The 13,072-nt window shown below is 38.7% G+C and overlaps 1 protein-coding gene and 1 long non-coding RNA gene across 7 annotated transcripts in view; one reads left to right on the forward strand and one right to left on the reverse strand.

Annotated features, from left to right (window-relative positions):
* Nucleotides 1-13,072, reverse strand: part of Rasef (RAS and EF hand domain containing) — a 71,165-nt gene that overhangs the window by 45,734 nt on the left and 12,359 nt on the right. For 3 of the 5 annotated variants that reach the window (XR_015619504.1, XM_087548036.1, NM_001277334.1), the window contains 2 exon segments: nt 5,721-5,867; nt 4,223-4,313 (listed from right to left, as the gene is read on the reverse strand). Coding sequence is in view for 4 of the 5 variants with exons in the window: in NM_001277334.1 (NP_001264263.1) it covers nt 4,223-4,313; nt 5,721-5,867 (238 nt within the window). In the remaining variant the exon portion in view is untranslated. 5 annotated transcript variants of the gene reach the window in all.
* Nucleotides 5,686-8,953, forward strand: LOC120102901 (uncharacterized). 2 transcript variants are annotated; one of them, XR_015620263.1, is made up of 3 exons: nt 5,686-6,142; nt 6,358-6,611; nt 8,743-8,953. It is a non-coding gene; the product is annotated as an uncharacterized LOC120102901 (long non-coding RNA). The 2 variants fall into 2 exon arrangements; XR_015620262.1 differs by having other exon boundaries at nt 5,692-6,142; nt 7,953-8,953.

The raw sequence follows: 13,072 nt of genomic DNA on the forward strand, positions 1-13,072 counted from the left end.
TGAGGACATCCTGAGATTTGCAGACAAATGAATGGAACTAGAAAATAGCCTAAGTGAGGTAACTCAGACTCAAAAGGACATGCATGATATGTACTCGCTAATAAGTGGATATTAGTCAAAAAATACAGAACACCCAGGATACATCCCACAGGATCCATGAAGGTTAATAAGCCACAGGATCCAAGGGAGGATGCCACAGTCCCACTTGAGAGGGAGAAGAAAGCATTCAGGGGTCAGAGGGAGGGAGGGACAGGAAGGAGAGGATAGGAGAGGGGACAGGAAGGAGAAAAGGGAAACATGATCAGGTAGTATGGCGAGGGGTTGGGGGAGGGAGGGCAGGACTAAAGCTCTGTGGGATATGAGAAAGAATTGAAACAGGCAACCTGGGGAGATAAGAGGTGGGTGGGCCCTCTAGAGTGTACCAGAGACCTGGGAGGTGAGAGATGCTCAGGACTCAAAGGGAAGGGACCTTAAATGAAGTGCTCTATAGTGAGGAGGAGGAACTTGCAGAGTCCACCTCCAGTGGAGGGATAGGACAACAAGTGGAGGGATAGGGCTGCCATCCCAAGTCAAAAGCTCAGACCCAGAAATGTTCCTGTCTGAAGGAACTGCAGAGACAGAAACAGAGAAGAGCATGAGAGAAAGGAGGTCCAGTGACAGGCCCAAAATGAGATACTGCTCAAGGGCAAACCTGGGGCCCTGACACTATTACTGATGCTGTGGTGTGCTTGCAGACAGGAGTCTAACATGTCTGCCCCCTGAGAGGCCCAATCTGAAAGAGTCTGATGCAGATACTAGCACCCAACCAATGGACAGAAGCAGAGGACCCCTGTGGTGGAATTGGGGAAAAGCTGGAAGAAGCTGAGGAAGAGGGCAGCCCCATGGGAAGAGCAGCAGTCTCAACTGACCTGGACCCCTGAGTTCCCTCAGACACTGAGCCACAAGCCAGGTAGCATACACTAGCTGATATGAGACCCCTGACACATATACATCAGAGAATTGCTTGGTCTGACCTCAGTTAGAGGAGATGTACCTAACCCTCAAGAGACTTGAGACCCAAGGGAGTGGGGAGGTCGGGTGGGGTGGGGTTGGCGGTGGTGGGTGGAAACATCCTCTTGAAGAGTTGTGGGGAGAAGAGATAGGATGGGATGGGAGGGGATGGGAGGGGATGGGTTGGGGGCAGACAGGCAGGTGGGGCACAGGGGGATGAACTCTGAACTGTAAAAAATACTAAAGAATATATATATATATATGTATATATATATATGTAGAGAGAGAGAGAGAATATCAGATAAGAGATGTTCAGAGAATTTAGACAAACTCAAGCTCAAGGATAAAAATTTATTTTTTGATTAGCAACATATTGCATCAAAGCATATATACACAAATGTATGTACATGTCAGTAGGTTAGTCATTAGGGAAATGTATCCAGATTCTTCCACAGATCTACCATGTAAGTAAAGGACTCTCACCTTTGGCTGTACAATTTCCACCAGTGTCTTACAAAGGAAAATATCAGCAAAGAACAAACTATTCTACATTAAGAATTCTAAAAAGAAATAAAAGGTATTTACCTACATAAATCTTCATACATGAGTACTTACACCATCTTGTACTATTCTAAAACTGAAGGGAACTGAACTATTAAGAGATGCATGAACACACACCATGCTTCATATTACACAATGTAAAGTTACTACTTTACTATAATACAAATGAGTACTGATACATGGCTAAGTCTTACAATAATTATGCTGAATAAAAGCAGGCAGGGAATAAATAGCAATCCTGTAGGACTCCTTTGACATACAGTTTTAAAGTTTCAAGTGAATCTAGAGTGACATAAAAAAATTCGCAGAGTGGTTGTCAGACAAAGACAAAGGTGGCAAAATGGGCAACATAACAAAGGAATATGAGAAAATGGTCAGTATCTCAGTTATGACAGTTTTATTACATTCACAGAGACGTACACATACACATGCACATACACACACACATACACAAATACACACACACAACACAAACACATACACACAAACACACACACAAACACACACACACCACAAACACACACACATACACACACACATACCACAAACACATACACACATGTATGTGCATGCCCACAGTTGCCATATTCTTATAACTTATATAAGTAGAGTTTACTGAAAACAAATTATAAGTCACTGAAACTGTTACAATGAAAAAAATTGTTCATTTCATGCAAAAAGAAAAAGTCATGGGGAAGAGAGAGTCCCTTGGCTAGAGAATGAGGTGAGGAAATTGGTACAAGATGGAGACTCAATTTTGCAGAATGTAGTTAAGTAGAAGAGTCTGGAAAAAATCACCAAGGCAGCTAGACAGTAGTGACTTGAACCTTTAATGCCAGAACTCAGAAGGTAGAGACAGGTGGATCAAGGCTGCTTGGACTAGAGTGATTTCCAGAACATCCAGAGATGATAGATAGATGATAGATAGATAGATAGATAGATAGATAGATAGATAGATAGATAGATAGATAGATAGATAGATAATGATGATAGATAGATAGATAGATAGATAGATAGATAGATAGATAGATAGATAGATAGATAGATAGATAGATAGAATCACCAAGTTAAAGAAACAGATGAAATAAAATCAGACTCACAAGCAGTGAAGTGATGCCACTAGGAGTAGGTATACAGGATGAAGAGTCCAGGAGGCAGAAGGATGCTATGGTGACTGGAGGAAACTAGGGAAAGTTTCCAATGAGCCAGCATGTGTGAATCCAGAGAAAACATGATTAACAGTGTGAGGTTGGTACTGTCAAAGGCTGGCAAACACAGCTTTTCCCAGTGCCAAAATGTTCTCCTGGCAGGAAAGTCCTTGAATGGCATGATAGTCTCAGGGTTTGTGTGCATTGAAACTGACTGGGCACAAGTAGAATACAGAAAAGAAACTATAAGTGATATGTTTCCTTTTTATTTCTAGAGCAAAGCCAGGAAATTAAGATAATCTAATCAGTAAAGCATGAAATAATAAGAGGGAGAGGCCATGTTATTATCCACATTACTAACAATTGATATGGCAGGCACTGGAAGGAAGGAGAGGTGGTCAGTATAATATGTGACTATGACAACTGTTTGACTCATTAATGGATGTAAAAATTCAACAGTGGTAGAGAGTTTTAAAGAAAGACTAAAAATGAATTTACTGTTTCCAAACACAATTGGACTGTGTTATAAATGTAAATTTTGAAGATGATCAAAATACATTGTCTGAAATTCTCAAAAAATTAATAAATATATTTTATAAAAAGAGATAGGACAATAAAGGGATCTAAGTATGTCATAAAGACAAGTAAGGTAAATTATCTGAAAGGAAACTATGAAGGCACAGAAAAAAATCATAACCACCATGGTTGTGCCTATCACAGGCAACAGTTCTCAGTACTTTGCATACATCATGATGATTAATCCTCCTTGAGGCTGATAGGTGGCATAATTGTTCTGTAAATTTGACTGACAAGAGATAATTTTGCCATCACCTCCTGGCCTTGGTAAGGGTAACCTCAGGACATAGACGTAAGTGTGTCAGATGCCAGCACTTAGGTTTACACTCTTATTGCCTTCTCAGCATCAAAACAAAATTTAAGTCGTAATATTTCTTACTCAGAGAAATGTATAATTTTCTACCTTCAGCAAACATCAACTGCCCAAATATATTTTATACTGAAAAACACACCTTTCTAGGGAAATCACTAAAGATAGCAAGACACTTTCAACTGGAGAGTTCCTCCAATAATAAACAAGACAGGAGGCCAGACTTTAAATTAATTGCAATTCAGATTTAAAGTTGGGTAGTGAAACCAATATAAGAAGAGATGTTCAGCCATCTTCTCACCAAAGCCAACTCATAGTTCAACAGTCTTCCACTCCATGACATTCTTTTCAAAAAGGCCTCTTGCTTCCCATGAAAGCTGACTCCTTTCCAACTCACTTGAACATCATGCCATGCCTCATGTGGTATGCCCTTCACTTACTTGGTTATCATCTCTGTACCTCTCTAACTCATGAGCACAAAACACTTCTGGTGATAAAAATCTAGTACATTGATATTTTTACATAGAGTATTAAATAGTGAGGCCTGCTGTATCCACTCCTTAGTACCCAGAGGAATCCCCGGAGCTCCACAGAAAAGGTATTGCTAAATGAATGAATGTTTCATCCACAAACTCACATCTTTTCGGGTCTCATTTTCCACAGCTTGAATCCTCTGATCCATTTCCTCTTCCAGCTCACTTAGCTGAATGGCCGCCTTGTCCTGGGCTCTGAAATTAAAAAAAAAATGCATTGTACACTTGGACTAAAACTGTGAAGAGAAATTCAAAACTCATCAACATCAGGCTTTGAATTACAGAGATGATGTATCTGATATTTCCCAATCTATCTACATAAATAAACTAAGCTTGTCAATGTGACTACTCGAGTGTAAAATGACATTAAACAATGGAAAGAGATTGAATATTAGGCTGAAACAAACTAACTAAAGCCAGAAAGTTTCTGGGAGACTGTCATTAAATCTGAAAATATTGTTGCCACAACTAAGAGACAAACCAAGACGAAGGGAAGAACTTCACGGCATCAAACAATTAGATCTAATTTTAAATTTCTATTATAGAATTTTCACACTAGTAGGCTAAAGTTAAAGTTAAAGGTGGAAGGAACACTCTCAGGAATGGTTTCTAATCACTGCTTTCAACTATCAATATCCTTCTGTATCTTATCTATGAGTTAATTTTAGAAGAACTTTTATCTAGAAGGTATAAATGGCCAGAGAGAAGAAATAAAGTGTGATTTGGGGCTTCTGCCCCATTCACCAAATGTATATATGTATATGTCTGTTTATCTGTTTATATATATGTACATACATATATGTATAGGTATATGTGTATGTATGTAAGCATGCATGAACATTTGTGTAATTGATGAAACAAGTGATCACACCCAGTGTATGTGTGTGTGTGTACGTCTGTGTGTTTGTGTGTCTGTGTGTCCATGTGTCTGTATGTCTGTGTGTGTAGGTAACTTCTCCCTTGCTTCCTTTTCTTTTCTCCCTGGCTCACAAAGAGTTAAGGAACTCCTAGCCTCTCCTCTCTCTGGAGAGGGACCCTTGAGCCAGAGAGAAAAGAGTTCAAGTAATAAAGCCTCTTTTTCTTAATCCCCTGCTGCTATCTGCAGGAATCAAATCACCCAAACCCCAGTAGCTTTTGGCCACAGAATAGCAAAGAGTTAAAGATGAAAAAAATTGCCAGAAGTATTGGCTATGTAATCACCAATAGAAGAATTGTTGCCAAAGGTAAAGCAGCATTGGTCGTCATCACCAACTCCATACCCCTTTCACTGCCTTCCTCTGTGACCTAGGTGTCAGGATAAGCCCATAGCATCTGTCAAGTAGCTAGATAGAAACAAGCATTCTGAAATTTTTAGGATAGATTATCAGTTCTGAGGAGTTGACATTATAAGATGGCAATGATCTACAAATAGATTGTTTAACCCTGCAATTACTACCTGACAAAACTTACCCTGTTTGAAATATTCTAGAATGTTCTAGATTCCTAAAGTTCAGGAAGTCCACTTACATCATAATATGATTGTGCCATTCAATCCTTTTACCACCAAGTCACAAAACAAGTTAAAGGACCCTTTGTGTCCTCAGGAAAGAAGTGGTTTGATACCTTTTCACTGCAATGGCCAAGTTTTCCATTTCTGTGCTCTGGAGTCTGATCTCACGGAGAAAGTTCCTTATCACATGTTCATATGGCTGGATTAGTCTTGGTTCCACAAGGTTAATGTTCTGATACAGGGTACTAACTTGTTCTTTTCTGCCAAAAATATGAAAATTAAATGGTATCAGTTTAAAAATATAACAGAAAATGTATAGGGAAGAGAAAGACAACCAAAAAACAAGAAACAGGAAGGGTATAAAAATCCATAGACTGACTCAGAATGAAGAGAACAGCCAAGGCAGGGAGCCTGTGTTTTCTGTGTTGGAAGATGGCTACCTGGAACTCCATTGGAAGAGCGGTGGAAGCAACTTAGAATGAAGAGTCTTCATTTTACTTGTTAAATATTGAATTGTAAAGAACTTGAGAAAAAGGTAAACTAGTTATCAAAATCTGTGTTTCTCAAATCCCTAACAAAATATGTATTAATCCTTGAACTTTGAAGAATTTATATACCTATTTTGTGATCAGTGAAAATTACTCAAACGCATTCACTTTTGTGGATACATTCATATATCTTTTTCTCTCTTGTGCTTCAAACACTAAATGTTTGGAGTTTTCTCACACCAATTTATTTTCCATTTTCCAGGCACCAATTAAATGTTCAACATTTTCATTATGTTAAAAACTACTGAAAGTTGGCACAAGCTCCCAGGCTCTGATCCACATGCTGCCTCACTTCAGATGCCAGGCACCAGTTCAAGTGAAGTCTTTTCTAACTAAACAGCTGTACATCATCAGCTCCCATGAAATACGTGTGGGTTTGATAATTTCATAAAATGGCTCATGGAACTCAAGAAAACAATTTACTTTTAACCACTTACCATAAAGACTGGCAAAATGGTAAGGGCATAAAGGGATGACACTAAGGTCCGAACAGTGTTCATGCCCTGACTATATCACTTATTCTGTTTATACTTTGATGTGTTCACCAACTCAGAAGTTCCCCAAGCACACTCTTAAAGCCACAAGTCAAACTCAAGTCCAGCCCTTTTTTCTTCTCCAGAGTCAGGGATGAAAGTCCAAGTTCTAGTCCTCTGATACTGCTTTACATTTGTTTTTTGTTTGGTTGGCTTGCTATCCTTTGCTTGTCTGTAGTCATCCTCCATTCTGAAGCAACTTACAGCCTAATGGTGTCATCGATTCCATTACATGATAGAAGATAAAACATGATTAGACAGGCTAGTGGCTTTCCACCCACAGAAATCAGCAGCTAATGACCAGCATGGAATTGGGAGTTTTTTGAGTAACAAATTCTTTAGTCTTTATAGAAACACATACTGTGCTCGCTAGTTTTATATCAGTTTGACACAAGCTAGAGTCACTGGAGAGGAGAGGGAACCACAGTTGAGAAAATGTCTCAATAGACTGAGGCTGTAGATGGAACTGCAGAGCAATTTCTAGATTGATGTGGGCAAGGGATCCTGGGTTCTACAAGAAAGCTGGCTAAACAAGCCATGGAGAATAAACCAGTAAGAAAGACCCCTCCAATGCCCCTGCATCAACTCCTGCCTATAGATTCCAGTCCACTTTGAGGTCTTGTCCTTACTACTTTGGATGATGAAATGTTATATGGAACTATGAGTGAAATAAACCCGCCCTTCCCCATGTTGTTTTTGGCCATGATGTTTTATCACAGCAATAGTAACCCCAGCTAAAACACACACTCTGTGTGAATTTAATAACCACTGGACTGTCTACAAGCACCAACATTTTCCCGAACAGATGGGCTGTACACTGATCTCCGTTGACAGGCTACATCAGAGACAATGCAGTCTATCCTTCCTTCTTACTCTACTAGAGGACTAGGAGTATTGTAATTTGACACAAACTGTGACTGTGACAGCACATGATAGTAGCAGGGATTTCTTTTATAAAAGCAAATAACATATATACTGACTAAAAGACACAGCAGGTATTTGAAAAAAAATTTATTCCTTAGATCTGAAATAACTTATCACAACACCAGCACAAAAGAAACGTTACGAGTTTTCAGTAGAGTTAAATATGCTAAAGATAGCTAGTTCTCACAGAACACCAAATCCTCTCATTCACACTGCACTGTTGAAAAAGCAGCAGTAGCACTTGGTTATTTCTTCTACTTGCTGCTCTCTGACACTGATTTCATAGCTATTCCCTGAATAATGCGAAATATCTCTTGTCTCCTGACCCTGATATGGAAAGATTACTCTTGATGTGCATGTATTACACTGGAAATGGTCCTGAGCAGGACAAGAAACCAAGAAGCTCACAAACCTTGCACAGTCATGGACAGTACCTATGGACCACAGTTTGATGACCACACATCACTCAAATACCCTGAACAGGAAATTCGCATCATCATCTCCATCCACTTTGACCAGAATCTGTTGAGGGCAGTATGTTTTCATGTTTGTTTTAGATGTGTCATTTTATGTGTATGAGTGTTCTACTCCAATGTCTATCTGTGTATCCCAGGCATGTCTGAAGTCCACAGAGATCAGAAGAAAAACCTGGGTAGCTAAGACAGGAAGATTATAAGTTTAATCAAGGCCATTCTACCTAAATTGTAGCAAATTATTGTTGTTGTTGTTGTTGGTGGTGGTGGTGGTGGTAGTGGTGGTGGTGATGGTGGTGTTTAATTAAAAGGAAGAAAAAGAAATTCAAAACCTGAAGGTTGAAGTGGGTGAAGGGCAGGAAGAAAGGGCAGGAAGGGTGGGTCAGGTTACAGACTCCCTGGACAATGCTGAGAAAGGTGTTTGGTGACCTTGCAGTTGTCAGAGTCCACTCCCTCCCTCTGGCAGGTGCAGACCATCTGCTCCTAAACCCAAGACAAACTTGAATTATTACTTTACTTTATCAGTGTCTTGTGACGTTACATGCACACTAGGTTACAGGGTATGGATCTTAAACGCCTCCCCAACTTGCCCTTGAAATCCTTTGAGAACAAGAAATCTTTTGCTCCTAAGATCCAAAGGTCTACCTTTCCTTTCAGGATCCCATTGTGCTGTTATTCTCCTTGTCCTGCTGACCTGAGGAAAATTGAAGACTCTGTCCCTTCTTGACCCCATCAACAGTATCCCTGAGTGCTGTGTCTTACAGTAAAATTCTTATCTAGACCTGACCACTTGTCCTCAAACTATAAGCTGTGATGCTGTAATCCTTCTAATAAAGCTTATCTACTGGGTAATTCTTTCTACAAAGAATTGGGTAACTTCCTTTCTACAAAGCCGCCATTATCTGAAATAGACAAGAAAACAGCAAGTAGAAAGGCAAGCAGGAAGAATTAGAATAAATGTTCTTTGTTTAAAAAAAGTACTCTGCTACTGTTCCCACACTCTGCTACTGTCCCCACCCAGCCACAGATTGTGGTAATAGCAGCAAGCCTAGCTCTCCACTGGTGTCAGTAGGAAGCCAGACTGCATGGTCTCTCATGAATGTCCCAGGAAGTAAGACTTCAATAAGAAGAGGCTTTGGCTATGGTAGGGAAGATCATACTCACCAGATCCCAGATTAATTGCTGTACAACTTGAGTATATCATCTATTGCAATGTTTATAACCACAGAACGTATATTTCTATTAACATTTTGCAAATCAGGCAGAACTAAAATTCTGTTATAAGATAAATCTTAACCCTAATGATCCCAAATTTATGAGTTGAAACCCTCTCAATAGGATCTCAAACTCTAGCTTAGTGGGTCTCAACCTTCCAAATGCTGCAACTCTTTAATACAGTTCATCATGTTGTAACCTTCAACCATAAAATTATTTTTATTGCTATTTTATACTTTTGCTGCTGTCATGAATTGTAATGGAAATATCTGTGTTTTGTGATGATCTTAGGAGACCTTATGAAAGAGTTATTCAACCTTCAAGGATGTTGAAAACCACAAGTTGGGAACCACTACTTTAGCTACTAATATTCAAGAGTCTTTAATAAAGGAATTAAGTTAAAATGAGATCATGTGGTAAATTATAACCCAGGCTTACTAGCGGACTTATAAAAGGAGGTGATTTGGACATATATATATACATATATATATATATATGTATATATATACATATATATATGTGTGTATATATATATATATATATATATATATAGAGAGAGAGAGAGAGAGAGGACCGTGTGTAAACAAAAGGGAAGATAGCAGATATAAACCCAGAAAAAAGGCACCATGACAAACAACCCCTTCTGGTAATTTGGTGCTAGAGTTTTAGATTCTAAAGTTGTGAGAATTTTCTGTTGTTTAAACTAACTGTGGTACTTGATACTAAAAATGCCTGGGCAGCCCATAGGATCCAAGAACACAGAAACTGAATGGCAAAATTATAATTCGTTTTTGTACTAGAGACATCATAATTAGCCACTAATATACTATCACTTCTCAACTATGTTAAATACCTGCACTTTGGCAGAATAACTGGGATTCAAAGTTAATCCCAGAATTTTGAAACACAGTATGACATGAGTTGCATATTAACTCTGCTGCCTAATCAAGAATAGCTTAAAAATATCTCCATGTTGCTTTAAATTCTTTGTAACTTTTTCTTCTAAATTGTTCAATTTATTCAGAGGCTAATCATATTTTTTAAAAAATCTGTTCAAATTACATATTATTAATAAAGTCATAATGGTAAGCCACATTATATGATATGATATTAAAATCTGTCATTACCCCTCCCATTAAAGCTCAGGACAAATACTAGTTTCAGGAATGATCCACATGATTAGACAATAGTAAAGCACCGACAAAATGTCTTCTCTGAGACTGTCCCAAGCAATTTCTACACAGCTGGACCCTTCATGACTTTACCTGGAACATTTAGACTAACAGGATACAAAACCTAAAGGTATACTATGTGGTACAAATCTGTCAAAGAAATCATTCTGTAGAGTCCTTCTTTACCAGCTAAAGTCTCAACAGGTCCTTCACTTTCTGTAAATGTTTAAAGTAAGAGCAAATTATAATGACATGAAATCCCTTCGATCATTTTTTGATTTGTGCTTAGTGCAAAATTCTAGAGACAGTTGATAGTGAAATATATACATAGACTACTTATGAAAAATCTACTGTTGATAGAAACTGTGTATGCTGCACAATCAACCATTATATCAGAGTAACCTGTATCCTCATTTGTCCTACTTCATACACCAGGAACTTGTCTAAGGTGCAAAGTCTTGGGTTCACTTCTCGGCATTACACAAACAGGAAGTGGTAGCACACACCAATATACACGGAACTCAGGAGGTGAATGTAGGAGGATTGGGAACTCAAGGCCATCCTAGGCTATAAAATGAATTGGGCCCTAGACTGGATTCTCCAAAGGATCTGCGCAAAAGAGAAGAGAGGGAGTCCAACTCAGTTCACCTGGCTCACTGTTTCTCTCTGGGTAGCAAGGTTTTCACATCACAGCCAGGAAAAAGATGAGCTGAATGTTTCCTGCACAAGCAAGGTATCTGTGGAGTCATTAAAATTTCTTACGTCATGACTTAATGTCATGATAGTCTTGTGTTCCAGGGGTGTATCAGTAATCTGCCTCCCCAAGTACACTCACTCTTGATGTCAAAGGGTAAACTAGCAGAGAATATCACACTGCTGCACAGAGTTCTCAGTGTCAGGCACAGGGGTGCCAAGAAAGGTGTCAGGTAGCTGCTAACATTAGACGCATGCTACCTTCATAGACAACAAGGGCTAGTCTCAGCCAGTTCCACATGGATGCACAAATGGAGAGTTCTTTATAGATTAGGTAAAGATTAAGAGCCAGGTGATGTGTTAGTGAAGACCAGTACATAAATAAGTAAGTAAATAAAGTTTACTTCTGTGTTAATAGAGCCATTAACAAGGATAGCAATCTAAAGCATGCCTGAGGTATCAGATGAGAGTCAAGGGGAAAGGCACAATGAACTATGGATGAGCCTTAAATACTTAATATCTAAGCCTGTACTTCTTTTTAAGTTCAAAAAATCAAAACATGATTTGTATGAAAGTACTAATGATTTATTACCAATGAAAAATGACAACTTAAAATGTTAAAATGATACTGTTGGATTAACATTTTAAGTTGCAAGTATTACTATTGAGGTTGGGGTAAAGCTACAGATCCTTGAAAAAATGTCAAATAGAGCATGCAAAAGGTTTCAAAGGTCACACTTTTTTTTTATAAAACAAGCATTTCACTTAGATGACATATGTTTGTGTTTGCGTTTGTAGTGTACTGGTACTCCTGCAAATGTCTGCATGCCCAGTTTCAGGACACTCCTACAGAACAATCACATGCAGACACCACAGTTCCAGAGGAACAGAGTGACCCAGAATAACGAGAAATGCTGCTTGAAAAACTGGCCCTTGTGGTACAATTCCTGCAAATATAGCCTCACACTAGAAGTCTGAACTATTTATTGAAATGACACATTATATAGATCCTGGTTCTGTGTACAAAATCAAACTGTACTAAGTGTCTATCTTATTCAATTTAAGGAATATCAAAAAAGAAAAAAAAAACTTGCAGTCTGATCCTAACATCCAAGCACAGGAATTCAATATATCCATGCAACTCAAGGAGGAAAAAAAATCAGACTAAGTTCTATCCTCTATAAGCTCATAAAAGTTGAAAAGTTCTGTGATGATAAGTCAGTAGAGAACAGGTAAGTGTGATTGGGCACAGTCAGTACTTGGAGCATATGAAAATACTAACAGGCAGACCTGGGCTTCCCCGGCTCTGTTCTGCTGCTGAAAGATCTAAGGAAGAGCTCATGAAATGATTAAAACAAGATGTAAGTCAACAGAAATCCAAACGTATCACAGCAACACATTTTAAATACCTAAGTATGTATCTGTGCCTCATTCTCCCAAAAGTTTTAATAAGGAGAGTTCTTGAAAGATGAGAAAATTAACTAGATTCACTCAAACAAAAGGAAGAATTCAAAATGCAAATGGCTTCCTATTCAAAACCACTGACATTTAGTATTTGGGAGTTAGCCAATGAAAACAGCAAAAGAAAAAGAACAGAAGGCAGTGTGCTGCAAGAGTCACTGGCGTCTTCTGACATCATAGATTAACAGAGAGCAGCTTGTGCATTAGAGTTCAGGCTGACTTCAATGCTATCAACACCATCAAAGCATTGTGTGCAAGAGCCAACCTCTAATCTCCCTTGCTTCTATTCTGGCATCCACACTGGGACAGTGAGTTTAACAAAGGAACTGGCACTTACGCATACTGTAAGGTCAAACCTTTAGTAAATGTAAATATTCTGTTTTCCTGCTCCTCTTTCATAAAATAATTAGACACAGGCAAAAGCAGGAGACAAACAGCTCCTCAGA

This window comes from Rattus norvegicus, chromosome 5, assembly GCF_021556685.1.
Source record: "Rattus norvegicus strain SHRSP/BbbUtx chromosome 5, alternate assembly SHRSP_T2T, whole genome shotgun sequence".
Lineage (NCBI taxonomy): Eukaryota > Metazoa > Chordata > Mammalia > Rodentia > Muridae > Rattus > Rattus norvegicus.